Source organism: Madurella fahalii, assembly GCF_045866475.1.
Source record: "Madurella fahalii IFM 68171 DNA, scaffold_3, whole genome shotgun sequence".
NCBI classification, from domain to species: Eukaryota; Fungi; Ascomycota; class Sordariomycetes; order Sordariales; genus Madurella; species Madurella fahalii.
The window spans coordinates 1353920-1372974 of record NW_027263973.1 but is presented as its reverse complement, the minus strand read 5'-3'; the positions used below and the strand labels follow the sequence as shown (position 1 = coordinate 1372974).

Below are 19055 nucleotides of genomic sequence, written 5' to 3'. Positions count from 1 at the left end.
AAAACAAGAGAATTTGTCACAAAGTACATGAGCCATGCCAGAGTTTTCCCGTATCTTTTTGCTTGCTCAAGACAAGTGGAACGCACCCTGCCCTTCCTTGATGGCGGTAAAGAGCCGCTGCTTCAAGATCTCAACGCTCGAGTAATCGGGCAGCTTGAGGTAGTTGACACACGTCATGACGCTGGGGAGGTAGTCGTCCGACGTATACGGCGCCTCGCTCGGTTTGCAAACCACCGTGAACATGGGCGTCAGGCTCTTGAATCCTGTTTTGGGCGTGTTAGCCACCATCGACATATCCCGGGTGCCGGCAAAGAGCACATACCACCAATAGGGAGCTTCGGGCTTCCCGTCGTGAACTGCAGAAAGTCGCGGCGCTGGCTCGGAGTGAGCTCGCTCATGGTCTGCAGCAAGTTCCTAACGCTCTTGCTGTCCATGTTGTATCCGTGATCCGCCTTGACCGAGTCCATGAGCGCTGAGAACAAAGTGATTAGTAACGTATTGGTGCGCGATCATGGGAGGACGGGAGCTGCTTACTCTCAAGAGACCAATCTTCGTCCACCCTCCCAAAGAGCGTGCAGAGCTCATCCGGCGTGAACGCACTCAGAGCCGAGTACGGGAACACCTGCGAGAAACCTGCCCGGAACGCATCCACCTGCCGGCGGACGCCGCTTCCCAAAGTCATGTCAATGACCCTCTCCAAGTAAAGATCGACATTGTCAATTGTCAGCCTCGTTTGAGACCCGTTCGGAATCAGCTCAATCTCGGGGTAGCCCGGTAAGGTGAAGTCGAGATAAAGATCATCGATCTGGATCTTGTCGACCACGATGTTCGCCGTATCGAGCACTTTCTGCGCCGCAGTGCGGTTAGGGTCCTCGTCAATCGCCTTCTTCGCCAGGGCGAACTTCTTGATCGTCATGAGCGACCTCGCCACAACGGGGTCGACCGACTTGACCGCACCCAGAGACGGGCGCACAGCGGCGGACTCGTTGCCAATGCGGAAGAAGATTGGGTTGAAGTTGAGATCGATGATGCGTGAATCGATCATAGACCGTGCAACAAACTTGCCTAGCATTTTGAAAAGCTGCAGGATCTTTTCCCCTTCTTCCGAAGCAGCGAATTCCTCGCTGACGGGCCTGGGGAACAGCCCGTTGGGCCCAGAGACAAATTCGCCGTCCCCATTGGGGTCGTTGTCGCGCCAGAGTTTCAGCTTCTTCTTGCAAAACTCCTTGGAGACGGTGGAGTAGAACTCAAGCGTAGGGCCCAGTCCGGTGCCAACCTCATCAAAGTATTCGACCTCGAGGATACTCTGCGAGGCGCCGTAGAGCTCCATCACTTTGACGGCCGACTCCAGAATCTTGGCCCGGGCAATCCGTACCTTCTGGCGTTGTAGGCGGCCGAGGAACGGCCTCTCATCCCGGCGGTCTCTCCGAGCTTCCTCCTGGGACTGGGCGTTCTGCCAGCGACTCATAGATCTGGCGTAGCCGAATGAAGTGGACTGCAGGAAGAGATGGCGTGTCTCAAACGGGAACAAGAAGGGATATAGCCTCGCCAGATCCTCGCTCCAGCTCGGGAGACAGTTGCTCGCCACGATCAGCGGCTCCTCCAGCTGCCGGTTCAACTTGGCCGTGAGCTTGGTGTTCACGAATTGCGGCAGCGGCTCGACGTTAACTTTGAGGACCTCCTTATTCTCAACAAGGACATCGTCGATGTTGGCATTGAGGTCGTGCAGTTTCTTGAGCAGGCGGAGGATGGATGCCGTGGTCGGGAACTTCGACAAAGACCCAGGAGTGCCGCCATCTTCAGCCTCAACTCCCCCATCGGTCGTGCTGCCAAACGCGGTTGGCTCGGCAGGGGGTGGAGGGCCGGGCACACGACGAAACTTGATAGGGTGCACGGCTGACCAGACGTTCCGGCTTAAATGATCGTCGGCCGTCGTGGCAGAGTTGTGAACGGCCCGGTAGATTGTCGTCTCGTTGGGAATGACCTTGCCATCGATGCTAAACTCGATATGCCAATCCTGAGGCACCGCTTGGATCGCGGCAGCGTAAGACATCGGCCGAGATGACGCCGCGGGCGTCGGGGTTCCCTGCAGGGCGGCGGTTAATGCGCTCGATCGGCTGGGAAGCGAAGTGGAAGACCGGCTCTGAGATGGCGTGGGCACTCTAGTTCCGTCCTCTTTACGTGCCGTGATCTTGCCTCCTGCCGCGAGCTCCAAGTTCACGGCGGATGGGTCGGGAGTCGGAGCATCCCTCATGCCTTCATCAAGGTCGCGCACCACATCGAGGGCACTGTCGTCACCCATATCCTCGTCATCCGAAAGCTGTTTCTCATCTGCACATTCGAGGGCGTTTTCAAGGTCGTCATCCTCCTCGGGCGGCGGGCGCACAGGTCCCTCGGAAACCGCTTGGCGGCGTGAAGATCGGCGCAGCACAGCTTTTTCCCTCGACGAAGGCTCAGGTGTAGCAGGAGTCTCACCTCCCGCCTGTAACTTAGACTTGGACCTCCTCGTCGATCGTGAGCCAGAGGCTTGCGACGAGGCTTCTGGAGGGGGAGGCGGGGGCGGAGGGCCCGAACTTGAGTGGCCAGACGGCGGCAACGCTGCTTGTTCCATAAGCCGGGCGGCGGCAGCGCTCATAGGAAGACCCGAGCTCGCCATGGCGGCAAGCGCCCTCGAGACGGCATCCCTAGAGCCTCTAGGGCCACGGGGACGCTCCGAGAGGCTGATGCGCGGGCGCAAGTAGTCGTCTAGGGACTTGAACGTCGTGATAGCATGGATTGAGACCATGATGTTCCTGTAATGCCGGGGAATGCCCGAATCATCATCAGCCACAAGCTTGAGGCGGATCTGCTTCGCCAGCATGGATGCCGCGCTGTTCCGATTGCCGTCGAATGCGTGATGGTGAACGGTGAGAACCTCAAAGTGCTCAGACCGGCTCAGCAAGTCCTGTAGCTTGTGAATCAACACACTTAGGGGCGTAGCCGGAGAATCCGCAGTAGCGGTCTTGGGTTTCGACTTGACGGTGTATCCCATAAAAACTTGGAGGAACGCCGATTGTGCAGCCACTGCCAGCTGTTCGTCGGGGTTACTGAAAACCTGTTCGAGAACACGGACAACGCCAGAGGCAAGCAGTTCCGCGCTGGTCACGCTCTCCAAAACGTCCGAGTCGAAGTAAGATGCCAGCTTGGTAAACAGCTCTGCGCCGCTTTCGAGTGCAAGGTTCGACGAGGTGCGGTGCAAGTAGAAGTTTTCAATGTCTGTGGCTAAGGCCGAGAGATTGTTCAGGATCTCGGTTGCCTTCTTCTTCATCACCTTCCCTTCCTTTTCGGTTTCGTGCACCTCAAGGAACCGCTTGGCAACAGCTGCGATTCTCGTTTTCATAGACGGCAAGTCTGAGGGGATACGCCCGGGAGGGCCGACGATGGACATGGTAGAGCCCTCGGAGCTGACAGGAGACCCAGAGATGTCGTCCCGGTTGTGATCGTCGTCGTTGTCGTTCTCATGGTCATCGTCGTCATCCTCGTCCGAGCTATGATGGGAACGGTCGTCGTCATCATCGTCGTCATCGTCGTCGCCGCCGTCATCGTTTTCCTCATCCCCTTCATCCTCAGCATCCGAGTCGCCCTGATCAGAATGGCTCTCGGCGGGTTCAGCCGAAGACCGATTGTCGGATTCTTGCTCAGCCTCGGTCTCGGGCTCGCCGGCCGGCTCTACTGGCTCGTTGCCTTGAGGTTTCGCCGCTGCCTCCGGCTCTTGAGTCGCCAACTTGGTGATCTCTGCAATGACACCCTCACGGTAGAGTTGATACCGGTATACGTCGCCCAGGCGGCTCATCAGTAGCTCAGTAGCCTGCAGGGCGAACATGACCAAAGAGGGATGGTCCTGTTGGGACAGAATGGAGGCCAAAAAGGATGCGTAAGAGACGGGCTTGAGGGCCTCGACCAGAATCTCGGTGTCCAAGTTGGAGAGCATCTTGAGCTGCGCGAGCAAAACCTTTTGGCGGACATTCAGGTTGACGGTGCTCGAGTATGCGTCGGTAAGGGTGGGGAAGAGGATCATGGAAAAGCGTCGAACTTCATCCTTGCAGCCTTCGAGAAGCTCGACGCGTTTCTCGTTGGTCGTCTTTCTACGAGAGCCTTGCGACGAAGGCGTGATGGGCTCCGTCGGCGAAGTCGCCTCGATAGCGTGGTCTGCAGCGAGTTCGACCGGGTTCGGCAGGTTCGGCAAGAGCTCGTAAATAACATTCAGCGTCTCAATGATCTGGTCTCTCGGTCGGTGAATCAGTGCCTGCATGATGAGAACGCTGTCGAGCTTCGAGGCGAGGTCGTCCGTGCCGCTTGGGGGCGAGACGCCTGTGAGGATCTGGTACAGCGTCTCGACCACATTCATCTTGAACAGCTCCGCTGACAGCCGGGGGCTCGCACGCGCCGTAAAGGCGAGGACCCGCAGGAACTGCGTATGGATGTGAGGCCCGATCAGGTTGGTGGTCCCCGGAAGCAGAAGACGGAGAATGGCCTTGAGCAGATCGACGCTCACAAGTTCCTCCAGTTTGCGAGCGTGGAACCTGAAACTCTCGACAATGCGGGTGACGCAGAGCGACGCGTGCTCGACGACCCGCTGGTCACTACTCCCCAGAACGTTGAGCAGCGTCGGCATAACATCGCGAACCACTGGAAAATTCTCCGATTCGAGGTTGCGACAGCAATTTGCCGCGGTGATGACTGCGACCCGCTGAGTGCTGGTGGCGAAGAACTCCAGGTAGGAAAGGCACGCATTTAGGCCCCCTTCACGGACAATGCTCGCCGGATACTCGAGCGAGATCTTCTCCAGCGTGCTGAGCGCTTGCTCGGCAAGATCGATGAAAGAAATCTCGAGAAGCTTCTGGCATAGAATAGGCACAGCATTGCCGTAGACGACATTGGCCGTGCTGGCTGGCAAGGCTTCCATCAAGTTGGCAAGACAGCGGCATGCCAAGAGCATGATCTCGGGGTTCTCCTCTCCCGTAAGCTCGTTGGGCTGCATCAGCAACACCAACTCCTTAACGAAAGCATCGGGCGAGAAGTGGCCAGAGAGGTTATCTTCGTTGGACACGAGCAGGATCTCGGAGAGCTCCTGCAATGCGATAAGCTGCATCGTGGGGTCATCCTTCTGTCGGAGGTGGTTCAGAATGTCCTTGAGCCTCGAAGACATCGACACCATGCCACTTAATGTCCGGAGGGTGCTGGTGAGGCCATGCACCGACCCGCCGGGGCCGCCAAAACCACTGAACGGGTCCACATCATCATCTTCGTCGTACCGTTGTAGCGGCTCGTCGTCGTCATCATCGTTTTCGTCGCTATCGTCTGGGAATCTATCTTCGGGAGGAGGTGGCGGTGGTGGCGGGCCCGCAGAGCCTTTTTCATGTTCCTCAGTACCGCTCATTACGACGTCCTGGTCTTGTGTATCCGTGTTGGCAGCACGTTTCGATCGCCGGCTGGAGCTGGGAGTGGATACGACGGGATCATCTTGGGGTGGATGAGTAAGACTCTGGGAGGGTTGGGACGAGCGCGGCCTCGACATACCTCGAGCACCTTGGGCAGCTTGGGAATTCTTCTTGTTTCGGCTAGATCGCCGGCTAGACGATGCCGAGGGTGGGTGTTCTGCAAGGTTGGCAGGGCCTGCTGGTGTGCTGCGGCCGACATTAGCATTCAGCGCGCTCTGGTAGCGACCACGACGGGAGCCGACGAACTCTGGACTCGACATAGTCGCAGGAGCCTTGCCCTTCCTGCGGCGTGCCGCGGGGGACGGAGCAGGAACTGGCACTGGAGGCGGTTGGGGCTGTGGCGATGCCGGTGCTACCCGCTGTCGTTTGGACCTGCGGGCCGACGAAGGCGACTCGGTATCCCCGTGTGCCGGGCTGGTTTCGATCTTGGTTTTGCGCTTCCGTGTGCTCGGCGGTGGTGCTGGGCTTTGCGCGACGATCGGCGGGGCTGCTGCCGGGCTCGGCGAGGCGGCGGCCGGGTTTGATGTCGATGAGGCTGCCTGGCTCGCTGCTTGACGGGCGGACGAGCGGGTGAACCTGGACGACATGAGTAAATACGTGGTCAGGACCGGTTTGTCATGGGCCTAGCAGATAAAGACAAGGCAGTTGAGGAGAGAGCAGTGCGAGAAAACGACTCGGAAGGCAGAGGACAAGAGATTTTGCCGGTAGGTGCGAACGATGTTGCAGTACGGGTGTGCGGCTGCCGAAGTGAAGAAGCCGGTGGGGCACGAGGAAACTCAAGTTCGCCTCGATTTCGTTGCATGTGTGACAGGTCGATCAGATCGACAACGGCCAAACAAAAAGGCAGCGGACCGAGCCGATTCTTCTCGTCTTTCCTTCTCACTCTTCGCTTCCCCTCTCTTTCTCTCTTTTCTCTCCTTGTCTCTCCTATCCTCTCCTATCCTCTCCGTGTTGCACCGAGCCCCCAGCTTTGTCCCCAGTTTGCCAGGCAGTGAAGTGCAGCGCAAGGCGTGACTCGGTCGTCCGGCTTCTTTTCCCAGGTCGGTCACAACGAAGGCAAGGGATACAACACCAACCGAGGACGAGGCCGAGGAAAGAGCGTCACGAAAAAAAGGGGGGAGGGATCGGATGGGGGTGTGTACCTTGCAGACGGCGATATGTGCAGAGATGTCGGAAGAGTGGCAGTAGGAGTGGATTTCGGGTTCGCGGCAGTGGCAGCAGGAGGAGGAGGCGAGGCGGTTGTGGCCGGAGATGACAGCGGAGGTAGGCGCGTTGGACCGTTATCGAGAGCCGATCTGGACCGCTGGTATGCAGAGCGTCGTTCTGCCATGGATTACGCCATGGGAAGGCTGGCAGGCGGCGGTTCGGATGGAAGAGAGCGTTGCGGTTGTAAAAAACGGTCACTCATGAAGATCGGGGCGCTGAGGGGGCGCGATGGAGGGTTTGTTTTACGGTGCTCGGATAGCGCAGAGGATGGATGGCCGACTCATCGGGCAGAGGTGGTTGGCCTGTGGAGATGCTTCAATGATGGGCGAAGGGAGATGGTGCGTTGGACAACCCGCGGTTTGATGTCGGTGCGTTTTGGTTGGCGGCTCCGTCTCCCATTAAGATCCCTGCCAGTGTCCCCCAAGATTGGCATGGGCCGAGAGCACGGACCACTTGGCATCCCAACTTCTCGTTTTACATGTCCATCCTTATCCTGGCCACCGTCCCGGAGGCAAGTCCTGGGGAGAAACACGCCTGTTGTGGCTGGAATGATGGCAAAATCCAGTATTGCTCCTCTGAGGAAACCAACTGCCGAGCCTTGAGTTAGTATATGTCAATAGTGGTTGTTTCCCAGAAAAGACAAGATTTGTCCCAAGTTAACCAGGGGCCTTGGCCTCATTGACAAGCACACGGGCCTTCCCCTATCCTCTAGGTCACATATAGTGCGCAGCTAAGGCTCATAGTTCAAGTTCAGGTATTAGCTTGCAGTAATTACATCCACTCTGAGCGCCTGACATCCTCTCTGATATCCGAACCGGCGTACCTAAATATCTAACACCAAGATTCCAGCTCTTTCTTCGTCTTGGAGAGGACGAGATACGTTTCTGCAAGTAGCGGAGCCGGCCCTCCTCGGCAATAACAAGACCAGTCTCTAGATCCCCCACCGTCTCTCCTTCCTCTTCCTGCAGCTAGTATCTCAGGTTCGCTGGTTCTAGGCCGGGCCAAACAGAAAGGAGTGTCGGCGCCAACTTTCCAAGCCCTCGCGGCCGCCGTCAGGACTCGATGGAGACGGTTATCAGTACAGCCAGTACCACCCATCCCTTGCTCACTGTAGTGACAAGCTCACTGTTTTGGGCCGCCTGTTCTTCGTGTCCGGGCCTCTTACCGGTTTGCAGAAGCCACCGTCTTGTATGTAAAGATTGCAAAGGTCGTGGTCGATGTGCCGGTCGCTCCTTTGAGAGCCATGGCCTGGAGGACAGGGAGTCCCTCGTAACGTGTTCAAATGGTGCCGCCGGAGCAATGCCGACAAGTGAGGTTGTGAGCCGGAAATAGGCTTCTGCATGGCGGTGATAATTACTAAGCTAATCACCAAAGAGCTAATAACCTCAAAATCAAAGATAGGATCGTTCTCGTAATAGCAACCAATCGTGAGATTCATTTTGATGTGGACTGCCGGTGGTACTTCTGGTTGGTCTGGGAACTCGATTCATGCAAATGAGGAGCGGATATCAAGGAGGAGGGAACTTTGGTAAGAGAGTAACCGTCTGTTGAGAAGTAGGTCTTGACGGGTGCGCTAGTGCGAGCGGCCGGAACTGAAGGTGTCACTCACACACTTGCTCGTGTTTTCTGCCAAGGACCAGGGCCGCATACCTAAGGTACCCTACCCCTTGTGCAGAATACATGGAAACATCACAAAGTACTGTGTGTGTTTCGACTATCCTTAACGTCTGCCGCAGGCTGGGAGCCGGAGGAAAGCAACACCTGTGAAAGCCGAATGAACACCAGGTTACGAGAAGAGTCTAAGCGGTGTGTCAGCCGGTCTGGAGTTTACTGAGTCGCTCGTTTAAGTGCCTTGCTCTCCGAGGCTGTAGGACGATCCGAGCATCTGTCAAGCTCGCATCTCGTCATGTAAGGAATTGAGAGCAGCTAGCTGAACACACTTGACGCACCGGCGGATTGCCTCTACAAGAGTTTGTATGCGAATGGACAGGAAGATACCTATAACATTTTTATTATCAGTTTCCTAATAGCTGACCGACCCCGTGTGTGGGCTAGCGGGATTCTGCGGGCGAAAATCACTTTCGCAGCTGATGGCTTGGAATCTGGAAGCAGCCGATTTCCAAATCTTAACACAGGGCTGGAGCTAGAACAAAGAAATCTACCTTAAGCAATGAGGAATTATATGTGCTACTTGGTTACCTATACGACGTCAATTCATCAGTTTGTCCCTCTCCCACCTACTTAGAGTGTCCCCTCTTTTTCTTCCGCTCGTCATTCTCCTTCCACTCCTCTCCCTCACCACCATCTTGACTTTCATTACCGTCTCGGTACTGCCGATCCTCCTAAGTCGACAACTACGAATCTGGGCAGCCTTTGGTCTCCAGAGACGGCGGATGCAGAATTCCCGGCTTGGCGCCGCCAATGTCGTGGAAATCCTACGAATGTTCCGCTCTGACTTCATCCGACCGCCACCATCCAGCCTAGGCGGTCTACGTGTGATATCTATACAGAGCTTCAAGTTACATTGGGATACCTCTCGCGCCCACATACCAGCGACGTAGTAGGCGGCACAGGGGTATGGTCTATGCTTATAGTATCCGCTACTATACTCTGTTCAGCCAACTCTTATCACACGAAGCGCGCGTCCCGAGACACAAGTTAAGAGATTCCGACTTCGTACTCGTGCGACTAGACATGCTCAGTCAGCTTGCGGGGCTGCGGGTGATGATTGACAAGCTACGCGACTAGCTGGCAGAGCGTTGCTGGTTATCTTGGTCAAGTAAAGTCTCCGGATCGGTCTTCGGCCTCTCTCCGCGGCCCCGCTTCCCTCGAAGTACACATCAAGCTAACTATCAGCAAACTCGTTAGTGTTATCATCACCTCAGACTTTTGCCGCTTCGTCCTTCCCGGCATCTTCTCACTCGCGGCCGCCGGCTGGTTCGCAATTATGCTCGCGGTGCCCTTCTCGTGCCCCAATGCTGGATAGTATCGCCGCAGCCTACGTCCTCTAGCACCTCGAGCGTGGCATCTTCTACAGAAGGCGGCTGGGGCGACACGTTCTTGACCTGAGCGCTAATGCCACGGCTAGAATCGAGATGTTCAGGCACTGGGCGGACTGGTTCCATTCTCCCCAGTTCAACAATGTCCCTTGGGAACTGCTCGATGAGTGGGACGAGGGGCAGACTGCGTGACAAGAGGATGCATGCCGGGATCTGAGAGATGTACGAAGAGAGCTCACGGAAAGGTGCTAATAATAGTAGTATCACGCATTGGTTCCCCCTCCCCAGGTTACTTCGGGGTGCTGGATACCGTACCCGCCTAAGTGCAGTGTATTTTATTAGGCCTCAGTATGCAGTACTGTAAAATACAAGCTATGGGCCACCCCGACAGGAACGCCAAGCCCCTTTCTGCACTGTGACAGCTGCACCCCCGGACGGCTTGCATCGGCACAAGTGACGTCGATTCCCCGAGCAACTCATGTTGGCAAGCCGAACTCTCCCATCCCCCGTCTCCCGAGGACCACGCTGTCTTTCCTGCTTTCCTGCTTTCAATTGACTGCGATGGGATGATTTACCGACACTCTTGAATTCGAACTGACATTTCCTACCCCGGGAAATCCGCTCCTCGCACCCACCATGAAGAGAATCCGCCTCTCCCGCCCACATCCTGCCTTCTTGCGCTCGCAGCAGCAACCGTCGGTCCTCCGGCAGCCAACGCCGCTGGCCAAGTGCATTCCGCCTCGGCATCGCAGACATGCCTCGTCGGTTTCGCAGCGGCCGGACTCGAAGCATGTCATGTTCCCGGGCGCCGTCAAGTCGGCCTTCAGCAACACGATGCGCTTCGAACAGCCGTCGTCGTACCCCGCTCTGCCGACGTACCGCGTTGTTGACCAGAGCGGCGCGGTTGTGGACTCGTCCTTTGTGCCCGACCTCAGCGACGAGGAGGTGGTCAAGCTGTACCGCGACATGCTCACCGTGTCCATCATGGACGTGATCATGTTCGATGCCCAGCGCCAGGGACGTCTGAGCTTCTACATGGTGTCGGCGGGGGAGGAAGCCGTGTCGGTGGCAACTGGGTCGGCGCTGGCCAAGGAGGACGTGATATTCTGCCAGTATCGCGAACAAGGCGTGTTCAAGCAGCGGGGGTTTACGCTCAACGATTTCATGAACCAGCTGTTTGCAAACCAGAGGGACCCCGGAAAGGGGAGGAACATGCCGGTCCATTACGGCAGCAGGGAGCTGAATATTGTACGTGGCTGCTGCAGCCGTCCCCGTCAAGCAACAATATACTGACTTCCGTGCTTACAGCATACCATCTCGTCGCCACTTGCAACGCAGCTCCCGCAGGCATCCGGCGCCGCATATGCCATAAAGATGCAGCGGTTGCAGGATCCCAGCATACCTCCGAGGGTGGTGGCTGCCTACTTCGGTGAAGGGGCGGCCAGCGAAGGTGATTTCCACGCCGCGTTGAACCTTGCGGCGACGAGGTCTTGCCCGGTAATCTTCATCTGCCGCAACAATGGTTACGCCATCTCGACGCCGACGCTGGAACAGTACCGCGGGGATGGTATCGCTAGTCGTGGCTTGGGATACGGTATCGAGACAATACGTGTGGACGGTAACGATTTCTGGGCGGTCAGGGAAGTCACTAAGAAGGCGCGCGAGCTGGCATTGCAAGACGGCGGCAAACCCGTCTTGATTGAGGCCATGACTTACCGTGTTAGTCATCACAGCACGTCGGACGACTCGTTTGCCTACCGAGCCAGAGTCGAAGTGGAGGATTGGAAGAGGCGTGACAATCCCATCTCTAGACTGCGGAAATGGATGGAAGCCAAAGGCTGCTGGGACGAGCACAAGGAGAAGGAAGCGCGTGACAGCATCAGGCGTGATGTTCTCAGGGCCTTCTCCGAGGCCGAGAAGCAGAAGAAGCCGCCGATCCGGACCATGTTCGAGGATGTGTACGAGAAACTGACACCGGACCTGGAGAGACAGATGAAGGAGCTGAGGAGTCAGCTGGAGAGATACCCCGATGAGTATGACCTCGGCGAGTTCGAAGGCGGGAAGGATACTCTAGATAAATAGAGAGCGAGCTAGCAAATTTACACGGTATGCCACATCGTCATTTGCGGCCGAGGCGGGCCTTCTACAACAGACCGCAGGTTGTCTTCACCCGCAACACGATCAACAGACTTGCGCAAGCGACTGTGAGCTGCCACAATTGGCTTTTTACCAATAAAAATAAAATTAAATAAAACAAAAAGCACAACGGACTACGAGCCATCTCGCAGCCGGCGATTCATCCGCGGAGCGCCCTCTAAACAAATCAATCACCCGCAATGCGCTCCTAGCGATGATGTCGAATCCCAACCAGATCGTCATCGTCGTGCTCGTCGTCTTGAGCATTGCTGCCATCGTTGCTATTATCGGGATCAAGTGGGTCAGAGAGACCTACAGGGCTACGCTATCGTCTCAGGACATTGAGGCCTAACCAGGTGTGTTGAGCGGCGCCGCCGGGCGTGTCCCATGTCGACGGATTTCAACCCCAGCCTTGTTACCTCAGCTTGGCATCTCCTTCAACCCCACAAACAAGGCTGAAAGCACGTCGATCGCTTGGCCACCAATTGGACAAGCCACACCGTGCAGCCACACTTTCTGCCGGGCCGATGCCGATTTTCAAACACCCGGATCGCGTGCATTGGCTGATCGCGACACTCTCAGATTCCGTGAGATAGCCTCCTGAGCCTACATCCGGTGCCGCCAGCCACCATGACAGCCCGGCCGGCTCTCAGAAGGGCGCTCCCTTCCCTGCGGAGCGCCGTCGCACATTCCGAGCGGCAAATACGGTTTACACGACTATTCTCAGCCCGAGCATCGAGCCCTTCAACACCCGAATATGCGATTCCGGACCCGTCGCGGCCCACCCATTTTGGCTTTGAAACGGTAACGGAGAGCGAGAAGCGGGAGCGCGTGGCCGGCGTCTTCACCAGTGTAGCAGAGTCGTACGACCGAATGAATGACCTGATGTCGTTTGGCTGGCACCGAGTGTGGAAGTGCGTATTCTGCCCCCGTGCTCCGTAGATGTCTACGAGTTACGAAGAATAAAAACCACCCTGACTCCTTGACGCAGAGACCACTTCGTCGCCTCGCTCAACCCAGGCTTTTCGCCGCTGACCCCGGGCCTCGACCCGCGGGGGCCGCAGCACATCCTCGACATCGCCGGCGGAACAGGCGACATCGCCTTCCGCCTCCTCCACACGGCTCACGTGCTCAACAATAACCCCTCGGTCCGGGTAACCATCTCCGACATCAACCGGGCCATGCTCACGGTCGGCAAGCAGCGCTCGGCCGCGCTCCCGGCCTCGCAGCAAGCCGCGCTCTCCTTCGTGGAGGCCAACGCCGAAGACCTGACCCTCACCCGCCCGCTGCAGCCCTTCTTCGCCTCGGACGAGCAGTCCTCCCTCTCGCAACATGAACAACAACAACAACAAACCTTCTTCGACCCGGCCACGGCGACCGCCTCGATCCCGCCGGCCAGCGTCGACCTCTACACGGTGGCCTTCGGCATCCGCAACTTCAGCAACATACCCGCGGCGCTGCGCGAGGCGCACCGCGTGCTCAAGCCGGGCGGCGTGTTCGCGTGCCTCGAGTTCAGCAAGGCGGACCGGCACCCGCTCTTCAACGCGCTGTACAAGGAGTGGTCGTTCCGCGCCATCCCGCTCATCGGCCAGCTCGTGGCCGCCGACCGCGACAGCTACCAGTACCTGGTCGAGAGCATCGAGCGGTTCCCCAGCCAGGCCGAGTTCCGCGACATGATCGTCGACGCCGGCTTCGTCGTGGCCGGCGAGGGCTACGAGGACCTGACCGGCGGCGTGGCGGCCATTCACAAGGGGATGAAGCCTAGGCAGTAGTTGTGGCTAAGAAAAAAGAAAGAAAGAAAGAAAAGAAAAGCGTGGTGATTATGGTGTGGCCGTGTTTGTCAGGGCCGGGGCATATGATAGATGGTGGGTGGAAAAGTAGATGGGATGGGATCGGTGTATAGTAAAACTGTATTTGTTACATGTATCATAAAGGTCTCTTAGTTTGCCTGGGCATAGGAAAACTAGCAGCAACGTCGTGGACTAGAAACGGGGTTGGTTGACATAGATGGCGGCGAAAACAAGCCCAAGTACTTGCTCTGCTTTGCTCAACCATCCCACAAAGCTCTCTCACCACGAGTCACCTCGCACCTCACACCTCACACCTCACACCTCACACCTCACATCTCACCATCACTCGCACAACATACCATGCGGAACACAGTTCAAGCCCGCTGTAAAACGCTAATCTGACATTCAACCCCCAACCAAACCCAACCCACTACGGGAAAAATATCTAGGTAAGATAGGACAGCTAGCCACGCCGCCCACAAGCCAGCCAACCAGCCAGCAGAGTCGAAGTCCGAAAGAGGCAGGTAGGGCAAGGATGAGAAGAGCCACAACGGGCTTCAGAAAGAGAAACCCCCTTCTCCCCAACGCAGCAGCGGCGGGAACAAGGCCCGGACGAAAAAAGAAGAGTGCAAGAAAGCGGGTGACGAACGAATCTCTAAATACGTTAAAGCATAGAAACTCCAGTATCCTCCCTGTTTCCTTCATCCCTTTCCTTTTCCTGCCCAGGTCAATCAAAATCAACCCAAGATCTTGGCCTCACTTCTTTTCCCCCGCCCCCCCCCCCCCCCCCCCCCTTCCCCACCTGTGTTGCGTTGCCTGAAAATTACCTCTGGAGAGAAAAGAAAAGGAAACGAAGCCAGATTCCGACCTCCCCTTACCGCCATCGCCTCCCTTCTCCCAGAAGAAAAGGAAAGAAAAGAAGAGGTATTGGTCTGCCTGGAACGACAGGTCCCAGACGAAATATTGTGACAGCGGAGTCAAGAAGTTCAGGTTCGAAAGTTTGTTGGATCGTGCAATCGGATAGGAGCAAAGCAAGGTTATTGGTATGGGGACGTTTATCTGTTCGTTTCAAGAGTGTCGTATCGCAGGGCTGAGGTGAACGAGTCACGATGGGTTGGCTGGGGTTGAGTAAGCGCAAGGTGGCCAATGGATGCCAATCGATGGCGGTCATCCCCGGCATGAGTGCCTCTTGAGAGGCTCGAGCTCTTATGAGTCGCAGCAACTAAGAGTCCGCAGGAGCGGCAGGGCTAGCGGCGCCGCCCTCGCCCCTCATGCCACCCCCCCGTCCCCGTGGTCCCCGTCCGCGCTCACCACCTCGTCCGCCGCGACCGCCACCACGTGCACCCCGCCGTCCAGCGCCTTCGCTATCGCTAGCGCCGCCACCACCGCCGCCGGCGCTCCGGTATCCGCTCTGGGAGCTAGCGCCGTCCCTTCCGCCGCGGCTGCTCCCCCAGTTGCCAGCGCCGCCACGCGAGAACTGGCGCGGCGGCGGGGGCTGGAAGATCTTGACCAGTGGCTTCGAGCGATCCTCTTGGCCGGGGGCGCGGTTCTTCACCTCGTCGGGAAGACGGTCCATGGCGCCATCCCGGTCCTCAACCGTCTTGAACTGCGCCACCTTGTTGTTTGCGCCCCACTTCTCAATCTTAAGGATCTTGGCCTTGTCCTCCTCGGTAAAGAGATCGCGGACCTGCTCATCGCTTTGCGCATTCATGACAAACAGACCAATGATGTTGTCCGCCGGGTTCTTTGGCGCGGGAGACGGAGCTGGCTCTGATGGACCGGCCGCGCCGTTAGCGGCGGTCGACGTCTTCTCTTCCTTGGGGCCAGGCGAGGGTGCAGGCGCTGGTTGAGGTGTGGCGGCCTTGGCCTGTGCCGGAGCAGGTGTCGGCACGGGAGACTTGGAGGGCTGCACGGGGGGCGCGGGTCTGGCCGAGGGAGCGGGAGTGGTGGTGGATGGGGCAGGAGGTGCAGGGCCGACCGGGCTTGTGCCGGAGGTAACGGGGGCGGGCTGGACACCAACCTGCTGTTTGGCTCCACGGTGCGAGAAGTTGAAACCCTGAGCCCGCATCTCTGTGCCGATTCTGCCGTCTTGGACCTCGAGGACGAGCCAGCCGAAGGCGGCATCGGCGAGGTTGAAGTTCCACATGTTTTTGAATGCACTCTCATCAACCTGGCCGAGAGCCGCGGCCGACTGGCCGGCCGCCGCGCCACCAAACGGATTGCCACCAGCGGCAGTGGTAGGCATCTTCTCGACAACACCGAGGGCATTCTTAAGCAGGTTTTGTTGAGCTTCGTTCTGCTGGATGGCTGGTTCGACCTCGCCCTTTACCGTCTCCCAAACATCGTTGAAGGACGCCTTGGACGCCGCAAGCTTTCCGCGGTAGTGATCGAGGGTGGGGTTGACGCTGAACTCGTTGTACGAGCTGCCGTACCGGAAATGGAGGCCTGCCGAGATGGAGAAATCCGCCTTCAGAGTCACCGAGAGCTGGTTCAGAATGCCCTCGCGAGCCGGCGAGGCGTGCGTGATGAAGATGCGGGTCTCGGTGGGGTCGTAAACGCGGTTTGCGGTATCGACAAGCTCGCCCATCTGCAACAGAGTCGTCCACATCGTTCCCTGGCCACCAGCAATTGTCGTCCGACCCTCACCATTGTCAAAGAGCTTGTGCATGACGACTGCACCACCCAATCCGAGCAGACGAAGCTTCACGCCGCCGATTTCGAGCAGCATGGACTGCGCCTCATCGATGATGAAGAGGTTGGGCACCTTGTACTCCTTGGACCGGAACTTCTCCAACACCCGCACATCCTCGCAGGCACCCCACACCGTGTAGACCGGGACCTCCAGCTTCAGCTCGCCGCTGATGAGAAGGGGAAGCTCAGAGAGGGGAAGCTCGCTCGGGGGGAATCGGGTCTTGACGGGGCCAGGGACGCCCTGCGCGATGGCCTTCTTGGTCGCCTCGGAAATGAGCGGAGAGTATTGCGCGACATGCTTCAGGGTTCTATTTGCAACCACCGTCAGCGGGCATTGTGCAGCACCAAACCAATATACTCACTTCTCAGCAATTCGCTCGAGCGACGTCTCGTCATAGAAGCCGAAGTCTCCAGTGTGGATGATGTAGTCGGCACGGGCCGACTTGGCCAGCTCGTTCAGTGACCGGAGGTTGCCTGTGAGGTCCTCGTCAGCAAGCCGGCGACGCGCAAGCAAGTCAATATCCGACTGTCCGCACCTCGAACATCTGCAATGCAGAGGACTCTAATGGGGCCGGTTTGGATGATGCGACCTTGGTTCGGCAGCAAGGGAGCGGCTCCGGGGACGGGCCCCGAGTGCGGCGCGGCGCCGTTCGGCATGTAGCCTTGGTTGTAGGGGTTACGGGGTTGCTGGAGGGTGCGTTTCGCATTAGCACACATATTCCCGGCGATCGTTGGTGCCCTGCACAATGAAGCTCAGGCTGGCAGGGAGTGGCGACAGCTAGCCCGACTTGACCAGTAATGGACACAATGAGAAATAACAGGAAACACCAAAGCTCAAAGCGAAGAATCGCAGGGGAAAATCAGAAACGCAGAAGGGGTAGCTCACAGATGCCATCCCGCAAACCGACTCGTTGCGCGACTGGAGGCCGGAAGAGGTGGTGTTGGTAACTTGTGGATCAGCGAGAGAGAGGAGGCTGAAAATCCAAAGGTGCGACCCAAGGTTCGCAAAAATAAAAAGTCAAAACAAGCTGGTGCGACGGGGCTGGGTATCAATAAAAAAAAAGAGAAAGTGCCCAGTAAGGGAACGGCGGATATTACAAAATTCGAGAGGGCCAGCGGGGGAGTCGCTGATGCGCGGAAGGGAGTAAAAGGGCGTTGGATAATTCGGCCAAGGTTGAAGTTTTTTGAAGTTGCCCAGCACACTCCAAGAATCTAAATGGCTGAGAACTGGAACCGGGAGCGAACAGCAACTGAGTGGCAGCTTCGCCAGTCCGCGCCAAGGGGGCCCGTTTGCTTGGGCGTTTATGGTTTAGCGCCAGCCTGGGGACCCACACTTTGCAGGCGGGGAGACAAACAAAAAAGTGACATGGACAGCTGTGAGACCTGAAAACTTACAAAACCACCGAAGCTGAGAGGACCCCGCCATTCTCCATAACCCCAGTGGCTTCCAGGGCCCTCGTAGCCTCCGTGTCCGCCGCGGCGCATTGTCACGCTGGCAGTGGCTGGGGCCAAAGGCAAAAATAGTGTTTTTTTTTTTTTTTTGTTTTGTTTTTTTCTGTTTCCTCTTGGTGTCGGAATCAGCTGCTAAAAGATACTATCGGCCTCGTTGCAACTGATGATGAAGGTGTTTGCTCCTGTCTCGAGAGTTTCGCGATAGATGCGGCTGAAAGGAAGGGAACTGGGAAGTTCGGGCCCCGGCCAAAAAGTGGCAATAAATGTGAGGTTGGCGGAGCTGGGGGAACAAGTTCAACAACGGCGCGAGAGGGAGAGGATGCGGGCCCTTGATTTCGAATGGGCTGCACAAGCCAAACTTTGGACTTAGGTCTCATCTGCACCCGCCCGTGGTTATACTTCTCACCGGAGGCCGTCGCAGTAGCACCTTCCTCCGAGCGTTCTCGCAGAGGCCGGGTTCACTCGATGGTTCAACAGACCTTGCGACGATAGGCTAACTGCCATTGTTTTATTAACCAGCTTGGTCTGGGACATTCCTTTGCTGGAGTCCAAGCCGAGGACGTGGAAGCAAACTAAGGTAACTGCTAGTCTCGACCCGGAGACGGTCTTCGGTGCAGCGGACCACCGATGTATATCCACCTCCGCGAGAAGTGCTGGACAAACCGAGTGGTAATATGGCAAGGTCATCCATGATCTCGTTCGGTTCACGGGCTGACCAAGTTGATGCCGCTTAACGTAGATGGTCCCCCGCGATCGATGGAGCTTGAACTGAATTTAACCAGCACCATCCTAAATCGATATTCCATATCCACCCATCCAGGCCAGGCTATGCTCAAGGGATACAGTATACACAAAAAGAGGGAAACAGGAATTAACAACCGACCGGCTACCGTTCTCCTATCATGGAGATACGCGCTGTTTTTTTGACCAACCCCCCAAAAGAAGACGGCGTCACCCTTCCTCCACCGTGTCTGTCGCCAACAGCCAAGGTTGGTATGTCCCTAGAACCAAGGAAAAAAAGAGAAACGGAGCAGTGATGATGTCGACGACGTCGAGGGTACTAGTGATGGCGGTAGAGAGGGACCCGAACGCCGACCCATATGCGCTTGTACAAACACGACAACCCCTGCTTGTGTTGCAGCCTCGTAGGATTTATATATCCGGCCCCCTAAGGGGCCGCCGCCAATTTCAGCTCCATTCCCTCCCCCCAGTCCAGCCATCATTGCCGCCAAATCTGATGGCGACGATGTTGTACCCCAACCAAGCCCCTGTGAGAATACCGGCTACCCGAGCCAGTGGTG

General features: G+C 57.2%; 4 protein-coding genes across 4 annotated transcripts; 2 read left to right on the top strand and 2 right to left on the bottom strand.

The window, feature by feature from the left end:
- Positions 1-66: 66 nt before the first annotated feature.
- UFD4 (Ubiquitin fusion degradation protein 4) lies at positions 67-6067 on the bottom strand (the record flags this gene model as incomplete). The annotated part of the gene is made up of 5 exons (XM_071061307.1): positions 67-263; positions 323-472; positions 535-5502; positions 5560-5666; positions 5727-6067. The coding sequence occupies 5 exons, from the start codon at positions 6065-6067 to the stop codon at positions 67-69; spliced, it is 5763 nt and encodes a 1920-aa protein (XP_070917408.1).
- Positions 6068-10321: 4254 nt separating this feature from the next.
- On the top strand, positions 10322-11767 carry MFIFM68171_05886 (uncharacterized protein; the record flags this gene model as incomplete). The annotated part of the gene is made up of 2 exons (XM_071061306.1): positions 10322-10933; positions 10994-11767. The coding sequence occupies 2 exons, from the start codon at positions 10322-10324 to the stop codon at positions 11765-11767; spliced, it is 1386 nt and encodes a 461-aa protein (XP_070917407.1).
- A 684-nt stretch (positions 11768-12451) lies between these two features.
- On the top strand, positions 12452-13593 carry COQ5 (2-hexaprenyl-6-methoxy-1,4-benzoquinone methyltransferase; the record flags this gene model as incomplete). Its single annotated transcript, XM_071061305.1, has 2 exons — positions 12452-12735; positions 12813-13593. The coding sequence occupies 2 exons, from the start codon at positions 12452-12454 to the stop codon at positions 13591-13593; spliced, it is 1065 nt and encodes a 354-aa protein (XP_070917406.1).
- Positions 13594-14833: 1240 nt separating this feature from the next.
- MFIFM68171_05884 (uncharacterized protein) lies at positions 14834-17019 on the bottom strand (the record flags this gene model as incomplete). The annotated part of the gene is made up of 3 exons (XM_071061304.1): positions 14834-16610; positions 16665-16776; positions 16839-17019. 3 exons carry the CDS (start codon positions 17017-17019, stop codon positions 14834-14836), a joined length of 2070 nt encoding a protein of 689 aa, XP_070917405.1.
- Between the last annotated feature and the right edge of the window lie 2036 nt (positions 17020-19055).